General features: G+C 43.3%; 1 protein-coding gene across 1 annotated transcript in view; it reads left to right on the top strand.

Moving 5' to 3' along the window:
- Positions 1–19,801, top strand: part of LOC138665410 (gastrula zinc finger protein XlCGF48.2-like) — an 81,039-nt gene extending 61,238 nt beyond the window's left edge. The window contains exons 8-10 of the mRNA XM_069752862.1: positions 5,006–5,091; positions 13,421–13,517; positions 19,159–19,801. Coding sequence (XP_069608963.1) covers positions 5,006–5,091; positions 13,421–13,517; positions 19,159–19,670 — 695 coding nt within the window. The 3' untranslated portion in view covers positions 19,671–19,801. The remainder of the gene's footprint in view (positions 1–5,005; positions 5,092–13,420; positions 13,518–19,158) is intronic.
- Positions 19,802–20,738: the final 937 nt, after the last annotated feature.

Here is a 20,738-nt window from a genome sequence, read left to right on the forward strand (position 1 = left end):
AGCGTCCGCGGCGCGCCAGGAATCACCGGCGTGTCGCTAGCGCGTGCCGAACATGGCACGCGCTAGTGAAGCGCGTTCCCATTAGCGTGAATGGGCGCGTTAACGGCCGCGTTGCACGGTGTTAATTTCGCCGTGCAACGCTGTCCGTTTAACGCGGTCCCATAACGCAATGGGAACCCAGCCTAACCCCTTCTCTGTTGTGCAAGATACACAAAACGCTGTGAGGCTCATCTTGTGCACTTTAGTTTACTACGTTTCACTGATAAAAATGTTCATTGGGCTCCCTACTAACAGACCCAACGGTCTTATCTACAGTAAAGGACGAGCTGAACCTATATTTCCAAACTAACAATACCACTGACGTGTCCCCGGGAACTGTGTGGATGGCACACAAAAAATTTATAACAGGGACCCTGATCAAAATTGCCTCTAACAAGAAAAAGCAAAGGTCTGAGCTACAATTGCAATTAGAAAATAAACTCTCAAAATTAGAACAGGCAAACCAAAACCTCCCTTCACTTTATCTAATCAAGAAAATTCGGGATATTAAATTACAACTCAATACCATTTTAACAAATAGATCAGAAAAGGCCCTGACATGGACTAAATCTACTTTTCACAAATATGCTAACAAACCAAGCAGCATGTTGGCCCGTAAACTTAGGAGTAGAGAGCTCCTGAATAATATTGCCTCTATTAAAGATCCTACAGGTCGTATTACTGCCCACCCAGATGTAATATATAAAATGTTTCAGCAATATTATCAAAACCTATACTCCCTCCCGCAGCCCCCTTCCCCGATCCGCATTCAGAACTTCCTCAAAGATCTGACACTACCTAAAGTCCCAGACACAGACACAGCTTATCTCCAAGCACCAATCAACTCTGACGAAATAAAAGCAACGATAAAAAATTTGAAAAAAAACAAGGCTCCTGGGCCTGATGGACTCACAGCACAGTACTACAAAAAATTTGACAGCTTACTCATACCTCACATACAGAGCTTCTGTAATGCTCTACTAAACGGAACTCAAATGCCACCTGAATTTTATATTGCCCACGTAACTGTAATTCCAAAACCGAAGAAAGATCACCTTTACCCCAAGAACTATAGGCCTATTTCATTGCTAAACATAGATTTAAAAATTTTTACATCCATAATCACGGCCAGAATCAATAAAATACTACCCATCCTGGTTCATCGAGATCAGGTAGGGTTCATCCCCAAGAGACAGGGCCCTGACAATATTAGGAGGAACCTTAACTTAATACATTCAGCTAATCACTCCAAGCAATCCTTACTCTTGTTAGCACTCGATATAGAGAAGGCCTTTGACTCGGTATCATGGTCATACTTATTCGAAGTCCTCACTAAGTTTGGCTTCCCAAGAGGTATTACCTCTTGCCTTAAACTGCTATATGATCGCCCCACGGCCTATCTGAAATTACCTTCAAACCAGCCTACCCCTATTAACATACAACGTGGTACCAGGCAGGGATGTCCGCTTTCTCCGGCCTTATTCGCATTAGCCATGGAACCCCTAGCGGAAGCTATCAGAGCCAACCCCAACATTAATGGACCTATAATTAGAGACGATCAATACAAGGCTAGCCTTTTTGCAGATGATCTACTATTATCCATAGTCAACCCCGCTATTACACTCCCAAATCTCTTTGTCGCTCTCCATGAGTTTGAACTGGTTTCTGGTCTCAAAATTAACGTTGACAAATCTGAAGCCCTATTTATTAACACCCCCAGAGACATACAAAACAACATAACAACACAATTTAAGTTTACCAGAAATGAGCAGTACTTAACCTATCTCGGCATCAATCTAACGCCCCATAGGTCGACTTTATTTAAATGGAACTATGCCCCCTTAATTAAAAATCTCAAATCGGATCTTACCAGATGGTCATCTATGCCCTTATCCTGGTTAGGTAGGCTACACGCCATTAAGATGGTTTCCTTACCACGATTTCTGTATGTTTTCCGATCTTTGCACATCCCTGTCCCTGCCAAAACGTTACTAGATATTCATAGCACGATCTCAAAATTTTTATGGCAGGGAAAAAGACCTAGGATAAGACTTAAAACCATGTTTATTAGTAGAAGACAAGGAGGTATGTCTCTGCCCAACTTCACTTTATACCATAGAGCGGCCCAACTAGCCCAGCTAATAAGTGCTAATGCGGACAACCATAGCGCACCCAGATGGGTGAATCTCGAATCTCACTTCCTGACCCCATTCACTCTACCAGGCCTCATGTGGTCGTTGCAAAGACTTCCAAAAGGGATCCATGTATCAGCTCCATTCACAGCACATTCCCTGATGTTATGGAGGAAGGAAAGATTTAAACACTCCCTACAATCCAAAACTTCCTTAATGACGCATATTTTTCATAATCCAGCTTTTCCACCAGGGTTGGAGCCCCGCCCTTTCCATTGGTGGGTGTCTAGAGGTCTAAATACCCTTAAACATCTTACTTCTCCATTTAATATTCTACTCACCAAACAAGAGTTCATCCAAAAGTACTCTCCACCTAGCTCTGAAATATTGCGTATCATTCAAATTTTTCACTTTGCTGAACAGATCCTGGGACATGGTGTCACCCACCGCCCATCGGGTTACGAGCAAATATGTTTAAATGACCCACTGGGCAGGGGAGCCATCTCTTTGATTTACTCAAACCTAAACGCAATATCAGAGGATGTAAAACTCACATATATGATACAATGGGAAAGAGACCTTAATAAGATAATGTCCCCATTGGAGTGGCAAAAGTGCTGCTGCACCCTCTCTAAGGGAAGTCTTCAAACCTCTTTAGTTAAAACATCCATCAAGCTCCTACATAGGACATATTTAGTTCCGAGCAAATTACATGCCATCTACCCAAATCTATCAGATCGGTGTTTCAGGGGGTGTGGAGCTCTGGGAGATCTAAAGCATACGTGGTGGGATTGTCCGGTCGTTTCCACACTCTGGTCAAAGATCAAATCTATTGTAGAGGAGCTTTATGGTGGAACGATTCAGTTAGACGCAACGGTGTTCCTGCTGGGAGCTAGATACCCGGGCTTCTCCAACAAACTCCATATTCTAGTCAATCAGCTGTTCCTCGCCGCTAAGCTACACATTGCAACAAAATGGAAAACAACTACCCTATCTCTTTCCTCAGTAATTGACAAGATGAACACTATCATGTTATGTGAACGAATACAAGCTACAAGAGAGGACTCATGGGAGCCTTACTATCAAATATGGAGACCGTGGATTGAAAGGAACTCTAGCAGTAATCTTGACCAAGTCCTAACACTATCTCTATGAGGCCAATCTGGTGTTAAATTGCCTTCCTTTGATTGGGTCCTTATACCCGACCATTGATAGTACTCTGACGCAGTAATGGATCTCTTACCCCCTTCCCCCCCCCCCCCTTGTCTTTTTCAACCACCTGTCTTTGTCTCCGTGTTTAACTGTATTGTTTAATTACCATCAAGGTTAATTTAGAATTTGATAATATTCATATATACTCCCCTGCGAGGGATTTTGTTGTGAAACTTTCTTGGTTTTTTGTTGAAAAATAAAAACTTGTTGAAACTAAAAATGTTCATTGGGCATCTTCCTTTCAGAGTCTGTTTTTGGGGCTCGGCTCGATTGACTTTCTTTCCATATATGCAAATATGAAGAGATCTGTTATTGAAACCAAGCCAGGCTTTCTATTTTTCTTTGGATGCTAAATTAAGAACTGGAAACCATCAAGTGTGACGTTAGTTTAATTTTTACTGTATTTCTTTGTATCTGACCCAGAGCAGGCCTCTGCATTTGAGCTTTTGCACTTTAACTTTCTCCATGTTTTGGTCGGTTTGTCTCACTTCTTTGTGTGTTCATTTGCAGATAAGGCACCTGGGTTGCTCAGACCTAGATGAGCAGCAAGTCTATACTTTTACTGTGGTTTTAGGTGAAATGATAGGTACACTTTACTAAAACATAATACAATAATAGAAAAAATAAATGATAGAGCGGTAATCCTAACAACCAGCTGAAAAAGATAACATTTTTTTTAAAACTGCATTGTATATGGTATGTAAAAAAAAAAATCATTAACATTAATAAAACAAACAAAAATGTCCATATTTGAAGAACACTGTTTGTATGATGTAATGTATTATGTTATCTTAGAACACATGTAATTAGTGATGAGCGAGTATACTCATTGCTCGGGGGGTGATCTCCAAGTATTTGTTAGTGCTCGGAGATTTAGTTTTTGTTATCTCAGCTGCATGATTTATGGCTGTTGGACAGCCTGAATACATGAGGTTGCCAGGTTGCTAGGGAATCCTCACATGTATTCAGCCTTTCTAGCAGCCGTAAATCATGCACCTGCGTGGACAAAAACTAAATCTCCGAGCACTAACAAATACTCGGAGACTACCTGAGCAATGAGTATACTCGCTCATCACTACAGGTAATCTGTCAGCAGGTGTTTGCTATGTAGTCCAAGAGCATTTTAGTGTAGGAGGCTGAGAGCCTGATTTGTCACTTATTAGGTTGTGTGTTGCTGTTTCAATAAAATCAGTGTTTTATTAGAAGGAGAATATCACTAGAGGACTAGGTGTCTTGTGCCTCCTAGTCCAACCACACCACCACCACAGATTAGCAGCTTTCTGTCAATATACAATTTACACATGAAGCTGTATCAGCATCGAGGGCAGGGTTATACACAGAAAGAAGCCAATCAGTGGTGTAGGTGGGGTTATACACAGCTCAACATTTCAAGCTCTGCTAGATCTGCAGCAGAGACAACTGTGATTTTATTACAGCTACTGGAATCGGGTTCTCTGTCCCTACACCATGCTACTGTCAGATTACATAGCAAAAACATGCTGACAGTTTCCCTTTAAAGAATGCACAAAAGTATAAACATAATCAAAACAATTTTGTAAATTGTATTCTTTAATATAAAAGATGATTTATAAATTGAAATGTTTGTTTTTTCTGTTGTACAGATGGTTCAAGGATCAAATTACAGGAGCCACCTCTTATCTATATTGAAGATGAGGAAAGTGATGACTCTGAAATGGAGGAAGACGAGGTACTAAGTGGTTCAATTGAGTTTTGAGTTGGCTATGTTAGGTTGAACTTTAGCAGTTTCAAGTTGCTATTTGTATAAATAATCGTCCCCATAGTGTGTATATTTCCTTTAAATCTTGCTGAAGTAGGTGTCAATCCATATTTATGAAGAGGCATACACAACTTAAAGAATTGGCGCCTCTTCCAAGTGGCATGCGCCTCGTTGCACCGTGCCACAAATTTTACTCCAGTCAGTTGTACACAATGTTTACTGTGCAAAGTAGTTACCGACTTTTCAATACACTTCGTGCAGAATTATTAGGCAAGTTGTATTTTGATCACATGATACTTTTTATACATGTTGTCCTACTCCAAGCTGTTCAGGCTTGAGAGCCAACTACCAATTAAGTAAATCAGGTGATGTGCATCTCTGTAATGAGGAGGGGTGTTGTCTAATGACATCAAAACCCTATATATGGTGTGCTTAATTAGGCAACTTTCTTTCCTTTGGCAAAATGGGTCAGAAGAGAGATTTGACGGGCTCTGAAAAGTCCAAAATTGTGAGATGTCTTGCAGAGGGATGCAGCAATGTTGAAATTGCCAAATGTTTGAAGCGTGATCACTGAACAATCAAGCGTTTCATGGCAAATAGCCAACAGGGTCACAAGAAGCGTATTGGGCAAAAAAAGGCGCAAAATAACTGCCCATGAATTGAGGAAAATCAAGCGTGAAGCTGCAAAGATGCCATTTGCCACCAGTTGTGCCATATTTCAGAGCTGCAACGTTACTGGAGTAACAAAAAGCACAAGGTGTGCGATACTCAGGGACATGGCCACGGTAAGCAAGGCTGAAAAATGACCACCTTTGAACAAGAAGCATAAGATAAAACGTCAAGACTGGGCCAAGAAATATCTTAAGACTGACTTTTCAAAGGTTTTATGGACTGATGAAATGAGAGTGACTCTTGATGGGCCAGATAGATGGGACAGAGGCTGGATCAGTAAAGGGCAGAGAGCTCCACTCCGACAGACGCCAGCAAGGTGGAGGTGGGGTACTGGTATGGGCTGGTATTATCAAAGAATAACTTGTGGGACCTTTTAGGGTTGAGGGTGGAGTGAAGCTCAACTCCCAGACCTACTGCCAGTTTTTGGAAGACAACTTCTTCAAGCAGTGGTACAGGAAGACGTCAGATCGTTCCAAGAAAAACATGATTTTCATCAGGACAATGCTCCATCACATGCCTCCAACTACTCCACAGCGTGGCTGGCCAGTAATGGTCTCAAAGAAGAAAAAATAATGACATGGCCCCCTTGTTCACCTTATCTGAACATAGAGAACTTGTGGCCCCTCATAAAATGTGAGATCTACAGGGAGGGAAAACAGTCCACCTCTCGGAACAGTGTCTGGGAGGCTGTGGTGGCTTCTGCACGCAATGTTGATTGTAAACAGATCAAGCAACTGACAGAATCTATGGATGGAGGCTGCTGATTGTCATCATAAAGAAAGGTGGCTATATTGGTCACTAATTTTTTTGTTTTTGCTTGTCAGAAATGTTTATTTCTAAATTTTGTGCAGTGATATTGGTTTACCTGGTGAAAATAAACAAGTGAGATGGGAATATATTTGGTTTTTATTAAGTTGCCTAATAATTCTGCACAGTAATAGTTACCTGCACAAACAGATATCTGTTGTGAATTCTGCTCTTGGGCTCCCTCCGGTGGTTATGAGTGGTAGTGCTGCGGTCTGTGGATCGCAGCATTCATCAGGTGTGTTCAATTTGGACTCAGCTATTTAGTCCTGCTTGATCCTTTATTCTGTGCCAGTTGTCCATTGTTTTTGGAGGATTCACTTCCCTTCTGGTCTCTCCTGTTTGCTGTGCTTTTCTACAAAGATAAGTCCTGGCTTTGTTTTTGCTGTCCACCTGCTGTGGACCTTATAGTTCTGTGCATTTTCATGTTTGTCTTCTCCAGCTTTGTCTGTGAAGGATTTTTTGCAGCCAAGCTGTGTCTCTGGAGATGCAGATATAGCCTCCACGTCTTTAGTCTGATGTGGTGATTTGTATTTTCTGTGGTGGATATTTTCTAATGTTTTAATACTGACCGCATAGTACTCTGTTCTATTCTTTCTTTTTAGCTAGTATGGCCTCCTATGCTAAATCCTGATTTCATGTCTGCGTACGTTATTTCCCTCTCCTCTCACCGTCAATATTTGTGGGGGGCTATCTATCCTTTGGGGATTTTCTCTGAGGCAAGATAGGTTTCCTGTTTCTGTCCTTAGGGGTAGTTAGTTCTTAGGCTGTGTCGAGGGGTCTAGGGAGTGTTAGGTACCCCCCACGGCTACTTCTAGTTGCGCTGCTAGGTTCAGGGTTTGCGGTCAGTACAGGGACCACCTTCTCCAGAGTCCGTCTCATGCTGCTCCTAGGCCACCAGATCATAACAGATATCCTCCTAAGATAGCCAAATCTAAAAAACCCCACTCCAACTTCCAAAAATATTAAGCTTTGATATTTGAGTCTTTTGGGTTGATTGAGAACATAGTTGTTGATCAATAATAAAAATAATCCTCTGAAATACAACTTGCCTAATAATTCTGCACACAGTGTAAACTTTGACATATCCAATGGCCAATGCAATGGTTAACAAATGTGCTTAACACTTTTTTTACCTTTTTACTTTTTTTAAGTGAAATTTTCACCCCGAAAAGTTACTCCAAGGTGTCTCCTTCCTAACATGCTATCTACAGACTGTCACGTGTAATCCATCTGTAGCTTCAGAGATGCTATAAAGAACCCCACCTCACAGCCTCCCCTGATGTCACTAATACGTCTGGGGTCACACGTTATGGTCTCTCCACTTTCACCATTGTGACGTTCCGCACCCCGTTGGGATATGTAATGTCAGCCTGGCATAGGTTTACACGGACACCTCCTGTCTACACAGGCACAGGGATGCATGGGGAATGAGAGAGGGTGGTCCACACGAATACCGGCTTGGCACAACAATGGATATTCATATACAGTTATATGAAAAAGTTTGGGCACCCCTATTAATCTTAAGCTTAATGTTTTATAAAAATTGTTGGTTTTTTTTGCAACACCTATTTCAGTTTCATATATCTAATAACTGTTGGACACAGTAATGTTTCGGCCTTGAAATGAGGTTTATTGTACTAACAGAAAATGTGCAATCTGCATTCAAACTAAATTTGACAGGTGCATAAGTATGGGCACCCTTATCATTTTCTTGTTTTAAATACGCCTACCTACTTTTTACTGACTTAATAAAGCACTTTTTTGGGTTTTCTAACCTCATTGAGCTTTGAACTTCGTAGCCAGGTGTATGCCATCATGAGAAAAGCTACTTAAAGTGGCCACTTGCAAGTTGTTCTCCTGTTTGAATCTCCTCTGAAGAGTGGCATCATGGGCTCCTCAAAACAACTATCTAATGATGTGAAAACAAAGATTATTCAACATAGTTGTTTAGGGGAAGGATACAAAAAGCTGTCTCAGAGATTTAACCTGTCAATTTCCACTGTGAGGAACATAGTAAGGAAATGGAAGAACACAGGTACAGTTCTTGTTAAGGCCAGAAGTGGCAGGCCAAGAAAAACATCAGAAAGGCAGAGAAGAAGAATGGTGAGATCAGTCAAGGACAATCCTCAGACCACCTCCAGAGAGCTGCAGCATCAACTTGCTGCAGATGGTGTCACTGTACATCGGTCAACTATACAATGCACTTTGCACAAGGAGAAGCTGTATGGGAGATTGATGCGAAAGAAGCCGTTTCTGCAAGCATGCCACAAACAGAGTCGGCTGAGGTATGCAAAAGCACATTTGGAGAAGCCAATTTCTTTTTGGAAGAAGGTCCTGTGGACTGATGAAACCAAGATTGAGTTGTTTGGTCATACAAAAAGGCGTTATGCATGGCGGCTAAAAAACACAGCATTCCAAGAAAAACACTTGCTACCCACAGTAAAATTTGGTGGAGGTTCCATCATGCTTTGGGGCTGTGTGGCTAATGCCGGCACCAAGAATCTTTTTAAAGTTGAGGGACGCATGGATTCCTCTCAGTATCAGCAGATTCTTGACAATAATGTTCATGAATCAGTGACAAGGTTGAAGTTACGCAGGGGATGGATGTTTCAGCAAGACAATGATCCAAAACACTGCTCCAAATCTACTCAGGCATTCATGCAGAGGAACAATTACACTGTTCTGGAATGGCCATCCCAGTCCCCAGACCTGAATATCATTGAACATCTGTGGGATCATTTGAAGAGGGCTGTCCATGCTCGGCGACCATCAAACTTAACTGAACAGGAATTGTTTTGTAAAGAGGAATGGTCAAAAATACCTTCATCCAGGATCCAGGAACTCATTAAAAGCTACAGGAAGCGACTAGAGGCTGTTATCTTTGCAAAAGGAGGATCTACTAAATATTAATGTCACTTTTCTGGTGGGGTGCCCATACTTATGCACCTGTCAAATTTTGTTTGAATGCAGATTGCACATTTTCTGTTAGTACAATAAACCTCATTTCAAGGCAGAAACATTACTGTGTCCAACAGTTATTAGATATATGAAACTGAAATAGCTGTTGCAAAAAAAACAATTTTTATAAAACATTAAGCTTAAGATTAATAGGGGTGCCCAAACTTTTTCATATAACCCATCTCTTCAAATAAGCCTATCACATCAACTACTCGGTAAACTAACTTTGTCCTGTTCCCTCCTTCCAAATATTATCTGCATGTGAATCTGCACCCTACTATTCATCTGTCTCCACACCCTCCATGCACGCGATAACTGCACTTGATACTTGACTATTGCACTTAAACACACGGGCTGATGACCGGATCATGCAGCTTTATATAAAAATCACTTTTTATTATAATTGCCGGACCTGAAATAACACGCACTTTTCACTTATTGTGTCCCCCCCATTTCCTTGTAGATTGTAAGCTTGCGAGCAGGGACCTCACCTTTAATGTCACTGTTTAAATTGTCTTAACTTGTACTGAATTTATTGTCTGTACATGTCCCCGCTTAATTGTAAAGTGCTGGGGAATATGTTGGCGCTATGTAAATAAAAATTATTTATTATTATATAACTGTATGATGGTCAAATATACAAATATATAGTTGGTAGTACATTAAGTATAAGCGGATGATACAAAAGTCATTTACCAGATTGATGTTAGAGCTTGGTGCTGCACAGCTACATGGGAGGTGCCAGCATTTTCCGCTTTGTTTCAACACGATATTTACAAAATAACCTCCCTTAGAAGTGAACCCGGGCCTATTAACCCCTTGGTCGATCACTTCCTTTCCCGCCCCCGGGATGGTCTTAGTTTCCCTCCCATTGGGTCTGGTAGTTGAAACTCAAAAACCTATGATTGATGATAACTTCTCATCGGAAAGTCATAGGGAGACGCTTTTCGCGCCATCGGATCCAGCTGGGCCTCTGTTATCCTTTGAGAGAAAACACGGCTACCTGGCTTCTCCTAGCCATTCTATGTATCCCCATCCTGGGGTACTAGAATGGGTCGAGACCCCAGCGGATGTTCTTCCTGTTCCTGAGATCTAAAAAATGTACCCAGCATAAGGCTAGAACGCACAATAACTCGATAAATCCTTATGAAATTACGGCTTCCGTCTGTCTGGGGGGTTCTTTGAAGCAGTTATGCAGCTTGGGCTCCCATCAGGGGTTCATCCTGCCAGAAAGGCTTTGGTCCCAGCTAGAGTTTTGGGTGAGGTTTTTCCACTTGGAGCTTTTGAAGTTGGACCACCTGGTAAGCCAGGTGTCCTGTCTCCGCTTCACATGTTGAAGGAGAGCTATAGTTTCAGAATGGATATGATAGTTGATTGGCATGAAACTATATCCCCCATATTCTTCACAGATGCTGACATAGATTGGTGGAATTGTTGTGGTTTCCCATTCCTAGCCAATGAAATGGATAAAATGAGCCAATAAATTATGTACTCCTTTATTAGCACAAAATGGTGTTAATAACCAAAGCAATTGGTCCCGAAGAGACAGCGCATGATTACGCAGCTGTCCACGGAAAAATAATGATGAGTTGCAGAGTCCTGAAGTCTCAAAATTGGGCAGACGATATAAGGAATATTGAAATTTCTAAATTTAACTGTGTGGCCAAGAAAGATTATATATTTTTCGGACTATAGGAAGCACCCAAGATTAAACAAAAAAAAAATGGAAAAAAATATTTCATTATTAAGTTTTAATGATGATCGAATAAGTAGGAATAGGCTCTTGGCAGAAAAAATGCTGCATAAAATACTCAGTTTTTACTTGCATTTTTCCCCATTCACTTGAATGTGTGAAAAACATTACTAAACCGTTGAAAGGAAAAAAAATAGATTTTTCAGATTTGCAAGGAAAAAATAAGCATGTGCTTGAGATTTCAGAAATCTCATTCACTTTGCTGGTGCTGTAAAACGCTGCATTTTTTCTGCGGTTGAAATGCAGCAAAGAATGCATTGTGTGAATAAGCCCTAAATGACTTTAGAAAAACAGTCAGTTTTGCATTTCAATTTGCAGTGCATGAATGGAGGTTTAAAAAAGAAGTTTAGGGGTCAATGTAACTGCTCAAACACTACTTGAGGTCTCCTCTACTGCTATATGTCTAGATGATTAGGTAAAATCTCATGAAAGATTGGATACAGGTCTTTCACATGCTAGCTGTGTCCCCTATATGGCATATGGAAGAACATGCTCTGGTCAGATGAGACCAAAGTATAACTTTTGGGGCTAAATTCAAAATGCTATGTGAAGCTGAAAATGAACACTGCACATCATCTTAAAAACACCATCCCCAAGATCAATCATAGTGGTGACATGTTGTGGGGACGCTTTTCTTCAGAAGTGATAGGGAAGTTGCTCAGAGTTGATGGGAAGACGGACTGAGTGACACACAGGGCAACCTGCAGGATATCCTATTACTTGAGACTGGGAAGTCTTACCAGCAGGACAACGATCCTAAACATACTGTCAGAGCTACAATGTGGTTTAGATCAAAGCATATTCATGTGTTTGAATGGCAAAGCTGTTAGCGACCAACATCAAAAGATTTGAAGCAGTAATTGTAGCAAAAGCTGGTCCTACAAAGTATTGACTCGGGGGCTTTAGAAAATCATGAATCATTTCTTCTACACTTCACAAATACTTGCTACTTTGTGTTGGTATATCACATAACATCACAATAAAAAAATTCAAGTTTGTGGGTTTAACATGAAAAAATGTGGAAAAGTTCACGGGGTATGAATACTTTTTCAAGGCACTGTATATAATATCTCATAAATAAATACATTAAATTACCATATTTTACGGACTATAAGATGCACTTTTCCCCTCCAAACATTGGGGGGGAAACAGAGGGTGCGTCTTATAGTCGGAATGTACTTACAGTTAGCGTGGTGGCAGCAGGAGTCGGTTGATTCTTCCAGTGGTCCGATGCTGCAGGGCGATGATCTCGCTCCCATCCCAGCCTGGTGCGGCAGGTTCAGCGGTGCTCGATGGTGTGGGGGGCTCCGGCGACATTTTGTGAAAGCCCAGAGCCCCTGAACTTCTATTGCCTCGATGCTGTGGCCTCCGGGAAAATGGCCGACAGAGGCGGCATTGGCAGATTGAGATCTCGGTTCCCGAGATCTCGTTTCCGATATCTTAATCTGCGCATGCGCCACCTCCAGCGGCCATTTTCCCGGAGGCCAGAGAATTGAGGCAATAGAAGTGCGGGGGCTTCGGGCTTTCGCAAAATGTCGCCTTAGCACCCTCACCACTGAGCACCGCCGAACCTGCAGCACCAGGCTGGGATGGGAGCGAGATCATCGCCCTGCAGCACCAGACTGGGATGGGATTTCCCGGAGACATCCGCATCACAGCAATGGATGTGCAGGGGCTTTGGGCTTTCACAAATCTCCATAGCCCCCTGCACCGCCGAACCTGTGCACCAGTCTGGGTCATATCATCGCTGGACCACCAAACACCCCCTGTTACTCTGCTGCCGATTTTCCCTGGGAAAGTTGAATTCAGGACTGTAAGGCGGACCCCCATTTCACGCATTAATTATTTTTTCCCATTTTCCTTCTGAATATTTGGGGTGCGTCTTATAGTCCGAATAATACAGAACATGTATATTCCATATTTCCTGTAGGTAGAATGAATGCCTTGCTCACGGCAGTGTGATTTTGATGATGACTTTGTTGTTTTGTTTTTTAAATAATGACATACTGTAATGACATTGTACCATAAAATGTTGCAGTTCCATTGTAAGTTCCTATCAAAAGAAGATAAGATCTTCCATCATGATCATGCTTATTCTGTGTCTCCTAGGACAATGATGTTAGTGGTGTGAAAATTATTAATTCAGAAGAAATTAAATCCTGCATCAAAATTAATGAAGAAGAGGTTGCATCAAACATCAGTTCAGGTGTGTGGTAAATTTTGCTTTGTTTTCCTGCTTCATCATCTAGTATGGAGAATCTCTGTCTACTTTATTGCTAAAGGCAGCCTCATGGAGTCCAGCAGAATGGGAGATAGTCTTTAGTGGCTTTTCTGCCCTGTCTTATTAATGGAGGTCCAAGGAGACAGAATCCTCTTACCTAAAAAGTCTCAAGTATAGGGGTTGTTCACCCCGCAAAACAAAAGCCTTGACCTCACACCTATCAGAGTTGTTTAATAGAAAAACTATACCACTGCCATGGAGGAATTGTCCTTAACCCCTTCCCGACCTGTGACACAGCGTATGCGTCATGAAAGTCGGTGCCAATCCGACCTGTGATGCATATGCTGTGTCACAGAATGATCGCGTCCCTGCAGATCGGATGAAAGGGTTAACTCCAATTTCACCCGATCTGCAGGGACAGGGGGAGTGGTACTTTAGCCCAGGGGAAAAACCTCAGTCCATCTTACCCAAACAGACTGCATAAAAAAACTTCATACAATCCCAAAAGCTACTTGCTTTTTATCTTCCTACTCCTGCTGATATCAGGAGACATCTCCCCAAACCCCGGTCCACCATCTACCAACCTCAACCTCTACCCTACCTCACATCGAAACCTTAATAATCTTACTAATATTAATTGCACTCCTTCATCTCCTCCTTCTTTTAATTGTGCCCTTTGGAATCCACGGTCTGTATGTAACAAGCTTCCTTTCCTACACAATTACTTTCTGAAAAACTCTCTGAATCTGCTGGCCCTCACGGAAACCTGGATTCAGGATTCTGACACTGTCTCTCCTGCTGCCATTACCCATGGTGGCTTACAATTCTCCCATTCCCCGAGACCCACAAACAGACCTGGTGGTGGAGTTGGCATACTCCTGTCCCCACAATGCACTTTCCAGGTCATCCCCTCAGTTCCATCACTCTCCTTCCCTTCTTTTGAGGTCCACACAATCAGGCTCTTTCGTCCCCTCTCCCTCAGAGTAGCGGTCATATACTGGCCCCCAGGCTCACCCACCCGCTTCCTGGACCATTTCTCTGCCTGGCTGCCGCACTTCATGTCCTCAGAACTACCAACCCTTATCCTGGGAGACTTCAACATCCCCATTAACAGCCCCACTTCCACATCTGCATCCCAGCTTCTGTCACTAACCACTTCTCTCGGCCTCTCACAGCTCTCAACCTCTGAAACACACAAAGACGGTAACACCCTGGACCTGGTTTTTGCCCGACTCTGCTCAATCTCCTACCTAGATAACTCACCGCTTCCCCTCTCTGACCACAACATTCTCTCCTTCACACTCACATATCCTCGCTCACCCCAGCACCCTCCTACACACCATTCAGTCAGAAATCTACAAGCCATTAACCCTCTTACACTTTCAGACTCCCTACGCTCATCATTGTCCCCAATCTCTTCCTTTTCCTGTCCTGATCTGGCTGTACATCACTTCAATGACACTCTTAGAAGCACCCTTGACTAAGTAGCTCCCCTCACCCTCAGAACCTCCAAACACAGAATAAAACAGCCCTGGCTTACATCGCAAACCCGATTTCTCCAGCGATGCTCTAGGTGTGCTGAACGCTTATGGAGGAAAACACGCACACCAGAAGACTTCATACACTTCAAATTTATGTTAAGGACCTATAACTTTGCCCTTCACTTCACTTCGCTAAACAGACCTACTTCACCACCCTGATCTCCTCACTATCCAGCAACCCCAAGAAACTTTTTGGCACCTTTCACTCCCTCCTCAGGCCAAAAGCACAAGCCCCTATCACAGATATTTGTGCTGGTGACCTGGCCTCCCACTTTATAGAGAAAATAGACAATATCCGTCAGGAAATCCGCTCCCAACAACTAAGTTCAGTGACTCCCATCCCTCCCCTCATTGCCCCTGGCTCACTCTCCACATTCGATCCCATCACAGAAGAAGAAGTCTCCAAGCTCCTCTCCTCTTCTCGTCCGACTACATGCACTACCGACCCCATTCCCTCACATCTCCTCCAGTCTCTCTCTCCAGTTGTCACAAGTCACCTAACTACAATCTTTAATCTCTCCCTCTCCTCTGTCATTTTCCCCTCCTCCTTCAAACACTCTATCATTACTCCATTACTAAAGAAACCCACCCTCGACCCATCCTGCACAAACAACTACAGACCGGTCTCCAATCTCCCCTTCATCTCTAAACTCTTGGAGCGCCTGATATACTCCCGCCTAACCCGTTACCTCTCCACTCACTCCCTCCTAGACCCTTCACAGTCCGGTTTCCGCCCCCTACATTCGACAGAAACTGCACTCATCAAAGTGACCAATGACCTTCTGACAGCAAAACGTAATGGTGACCACTCTCTGCTCATTCTTCTCGATCTTTCTGCAGCTTTTGACACTGTTGACCACCCTCTCCTTCTCTCTAGGCTCCAGTCACTAGGCATTAAGGACACTGCTCTCTCCTGGTTCTCCTCCTACCTTTCTGACCGCTCCTTCAGTGTTCTGTTCTCTGGCTCCACTTCATCTCCTCTTCCTCTCACTGTTGGGGTACCTCAGGGCTCAGTCCTTGGCCCCCTTCTGTTCTCTCTCTACACGGCCCCAATTGGACAGACCATCAGCAGATTTGGCTTTCAGTACCATCTTTATGCCGACGACACACAACTATATACGTCATCCCCTGACCTTACCCCCGCTGTACTACAGAACGCCACTGACTGTCTGTCCGCAGTCTCCAACATCATGTCCGCTCTCTATCTGAAACTCAACCTCTCCAAAACTGAACTTCTTCTGCTCCCACCATCTACTAACCTCCCTAAATCTGACATTTCCCTCTCCGTGGGTGGCACCATAATAACACCCCGGCAGCAGGCGCGCTGTCTGGGTGTTATGTTTGACTCCGATCTCTCCTTCACCTCCCATATACAATCTCTTGCCCGCTCGTGCCGCTTACACCTAAAGAACATCTCTAGAATCCGCCCTTTTCTCACCATGGAGACAGCTAAAACCCTCACTGTCGCCCTGATCCACTCCCGCCTGGACTACTGCAACGCTCTATTAATTGGCCTCCCCCTCACTCGACTTTCCCCTCTCCAGTCCATCCTTAATGCAGCAGCCAGGGTCGTCCATCTGGCTAATCGTTACTCAGACGCGTCCGCTCTTCGCCAGTCGTTACACTGGCTACCCATTCATTACAGGATACAATTCAAAGTACTTGTTCTCACCCACAAAGCTCTCCAAAGTGCGGCACCCCCTTACATCTCCTCCCTCATTTCTGTCTATCAGCCTAACAGACCACTGCGCTCTGCAAATGACTTTCGATTAACCTCTGCACTAATCCGTACCTCCCACTCCCGACTCCAAGACTTCTCCCGTGCTGCGCCAATCCTCTGGAATGCTCTACCCCAAGATATTAGGACCATCCATAATTTGCATAGTTTTAGGCGCTCGCTCAAAACACATTTGTTCAGAGCAGCCTATCACGTTCACTAATGAAAGTTATGTTATGTTTGTGTGTGTGTAGCCCATTCACTATCCCCATCTATTCCCCAACCCCTGAAGATGGCTGGACCATCATTGTAAATACATCATTGTAAATACACACCTGTACTGTGCATCTCCCCACCTCATTGTAGATTGTAAGCTCTCACGAGCAGGGTCGTCTTATTTTGCTTTATTTATTGTATTGTTAACGTTGTTACTTATGACTTTTGTGTTTGAAACTGGTAAACTGTAAAGCGCTGCGGAATATGTTGGCGCTGTATAAATAAAGATTATTATTATTCACCCCCCCCCGAACAACCCCGCCCGGTGGCTACGATCGCTCTGATTGGCTATTGAAAGTGAAACTGGTGAGATATTACAATCCAGCCATGGCCGATGCTGCAATAACATCAGCCATGGCTGGAAACACTGGTCCGCACCCCCCCCCACCGCCACCGATTTCCCCCCATCCCCCAGTCCTCCGATAAGTCCGGTACACAGCTCCGCTCCCCTCCGTCCTCCTGTCCGCTCCCACGTGCTCTTGTCCGCTCACCCCCGTGCTCCAATCCCACCCCCGTGCTCCAATCCACCCCCCGGTGCTCCGATCCAAATCCGCTGTGCCCATCGTGCGGAAAATACCGCGCGGAAATGCTGCGTTGTATTTTCTGCAGCATGTCAATTCTTTGTGCAGATTCCGCAGCGTTTTACACCTGTTCCTCAATAGGAATCCACAGGTGAAATCCGCACAAAAAACACTGGTAAATCCACAGGTAAAACGCAGTGCCTTTTACCCGCGGATTTTTCAAAAATGATGCTGAAAAGTCTCACACGAATCCGCAACGTGGGCACATAGCCTTAGGGTTAGGGTTGGAATTAGGGTTGTGGTTAGGGTTGTGATTAGGGTTATGGCTACAGTTGGGATTAGGGTTAGGGGTGTGTTGGGGTTAGTGTTGGAGGTAGAATTGAGGGGTTTCCACTGTTTAGGCACATCAGGGGTCTCCAAACGCAACATGGCGCCACCATTGATTCCAGCCAATCTTATATTCAAAAAGTCAAATGGTGCTCCCTCACTTCCGAGCCCCGACGTGTGCCCAAACAGTGGTTTACCCCCACATATGAGGTACCAGCATACTCAGGACAAACTGAGCAACAATTACTGGGGTCCAATTTCTCCTGTTACCCTTGTTAAAATAAAAAATTGCTTGCTAAAACATCATTTTTGAGGAAAGAAAAATGATTTTTTTATTTTCACGGCTCTGCGTTGTAAACGTCTGTGAAGCACTTGGGGGTTCAAAGTGCTCACCACATATCTAGATAAGTTCCTTGGGGGGTCTAGTTTCCAAAATGGGGTCACTTGTGGGGGGTTTCTACTGTTTAGGCACACCAGGGGCTCTGCAAACGCAACATGACGCCCGCAGACCATTCCATCAAAGTCTGCATTTCAAAAGTCACTACTTCCCTTCTGAGCCCCGACGTGTGCCTAAACAGTGGTTTACCCCCACACATGGGGTATCTGCATACTCAGGAGAAACTGGACAACAACTTTTGGGGTCCAATTTCTCCTGTAACCCTTGGGAAAATAAAAAATTCTGGGCTAAAAAATTATTTTTGAGGAACGAAAACGTATTTATTATTTTCACGGCTCTGCGTTATAAACTTCTGTGAAGCACATGGGGGTTCAAAGTCCTCACCACACATCTAGATAAGTTCCTTTGGGGGTCTAGTTTCCAAAACGGGGTCACTTGTCGGGAGTTTCTACTGTTTAGGCACATCAGGGGCTCTGCAAACGCAACGTGACACCCGCAGAGCATTCCATCAAAGTCTGCATTTCAAAACATCACTACTTCCCTTCCAAACCCCGACGTGTGCCCAAACAGTGGTTTACCCCCACATATGGGGTATCAGCGTACTCAGGAGAAACCGGACAACAACTTTTGGGGTCAAATTTCTCCTGTTACCCTTGGGAAAATAAAAAATTGTGGGCTAAAAAATCATTTTTGAGAAAATAAAAAATTTTTCCCGTCATATCACACTTTAGTATTCTGATATATTAGTCTAGAACTAGATTTCTTATTATTATCCAGATAATTTTTCCTATATGTGGCATCCATCAGGATTTCTATTTTTCACAGTAAAGGCCTTTTTATTTTACAGGTGGTAAAGACACTGCTACATCCACAGCCGATGTGGAAATCCTTCCCTTCAACCGAAAAATGGTGACTTCAGACAAACCGTTTTATTGTGCCGACTGTGGCGGCTTCTTTAAGAACAAGTCCAGTTTGATCCTCCACCGTAGAATTCACTCTGGGGAGAACCCATTTACCTGTTCACAATGTGGAGAAGAGTTTATACAGAAGGAAAATTATATTCGACACCAGAGACTTCACATGGCTGAGAAGCCGTATAAGTGTGCTGAGTGCGGGAAGATTTATGCACAGAGGAAGAGTCTGATCATGCATCAAAAGTTTCATGCTGAAAATGAACCTTTGTCGTGCCCTTTGTCTGGGCAAAATTTCATCCGGCAGTCTCATCTGGTCACTCATAAGAAAACCCACAAAGGTTTAAAACGCTACCCATGCCCTGACTGTGGAGATGTCTTCATGTTGCGTTCCAGTCTAGTCATTCATCAAAGGGTTCATAGTGCCGAAAGGCCGTTTTCTAGCTAAATTGATCGAAGCATATCGACCTGAGAAACTCGGACTCTGTAAGCTGCCCTATGTGTATACCTGTATAGTCAGCTGATGTGTTTTCAGGAATTAAGCAGCGTAAAATATGCACGTTTTTGTCGTGGCTTTTACATGCGTTTTTGTTGCAGATTTTTCCCCATTCATTATTAAGGGTAAAAATTTCAGCAAAATTGCTGCAAGAACTGACATGCGGCAGATTTAAATCTGCTGCAAATGTGTAAGGAAAAAATAACGTGTGCATGAGACTTCAGGGATCTCTTTGCTGGTATCAGGAAATCCTACAAATCTGCAAAACAAAATTGCAACATGTGCACAGACTTTAAGTGTGTGTGTGTGTGTGTGTGTGTGTGTGTGTGTGTGTGTGTGTGTGTGTGTATATATATATATATATATATATATATATATATATTAATACAAATGAAGGCAGGATCACGTAATGTCGGAAGAATACTAGAGACAATGATTTATTTCAGCTTTTATGTTTTTCATCACATTCCCAGTGTCTCGGAAGGTTACATTCCTTGGGTTTGTCCAACTTGGGTCAAATGTTTCAAGTACTGTAGGTTTCCAGGGGCTTCTCACCTTAAGTTGCTAGAATATTGGTCCATTCCTCTGGAGATAACTTATGTAATGAGGTCAGGTTTCTAGGCCTCTTTGCTCGAACATGCTTTTTCAGTTCTGGATTTACTTTTTCTGTGGGATTGAGGTCAGGGGTTTGAGATGACCACTTTGTTGACTTTAAAGTGAACCTGCCACCTGATTCTTGCTGTCTGACATACGGGCAGCAGGAATCAGACACCTGCTGTTTTAGTTCAGCCACTTACAGTATGAATTACATACATTTATATATGTTTTAAGCATACATGTAAAAACAGGCCTAGGACCATGTCACTCAGGTGCCTAGTCTAAGAGGCGGGTCCCCGGGTGCTTCTCTCCACCCCGTTCTGCTACACACACATGTAGTTGAAGATCTGTCTCTCAATGGGTGAGGAGCAGGGAGAATCTGCTAAAGACCAGACTTTTAGACTAATCCCTGGTCATCTTTTA

This window comes from Ranitomeya imitator, chromosome 2 (assembly GCF_032444005.1).
Source record: "Ranitomeya imitator isolate aRanImi1 chromosome 2, aRanImi1.pri, whole genome shotgun sequence".
Lineage (NCBI taxonomy): Eukaryota > Metazoa > Chordata > Amphibia > Anura > Dendrobatidae > Ranitomeya > Ranitomeya imitator.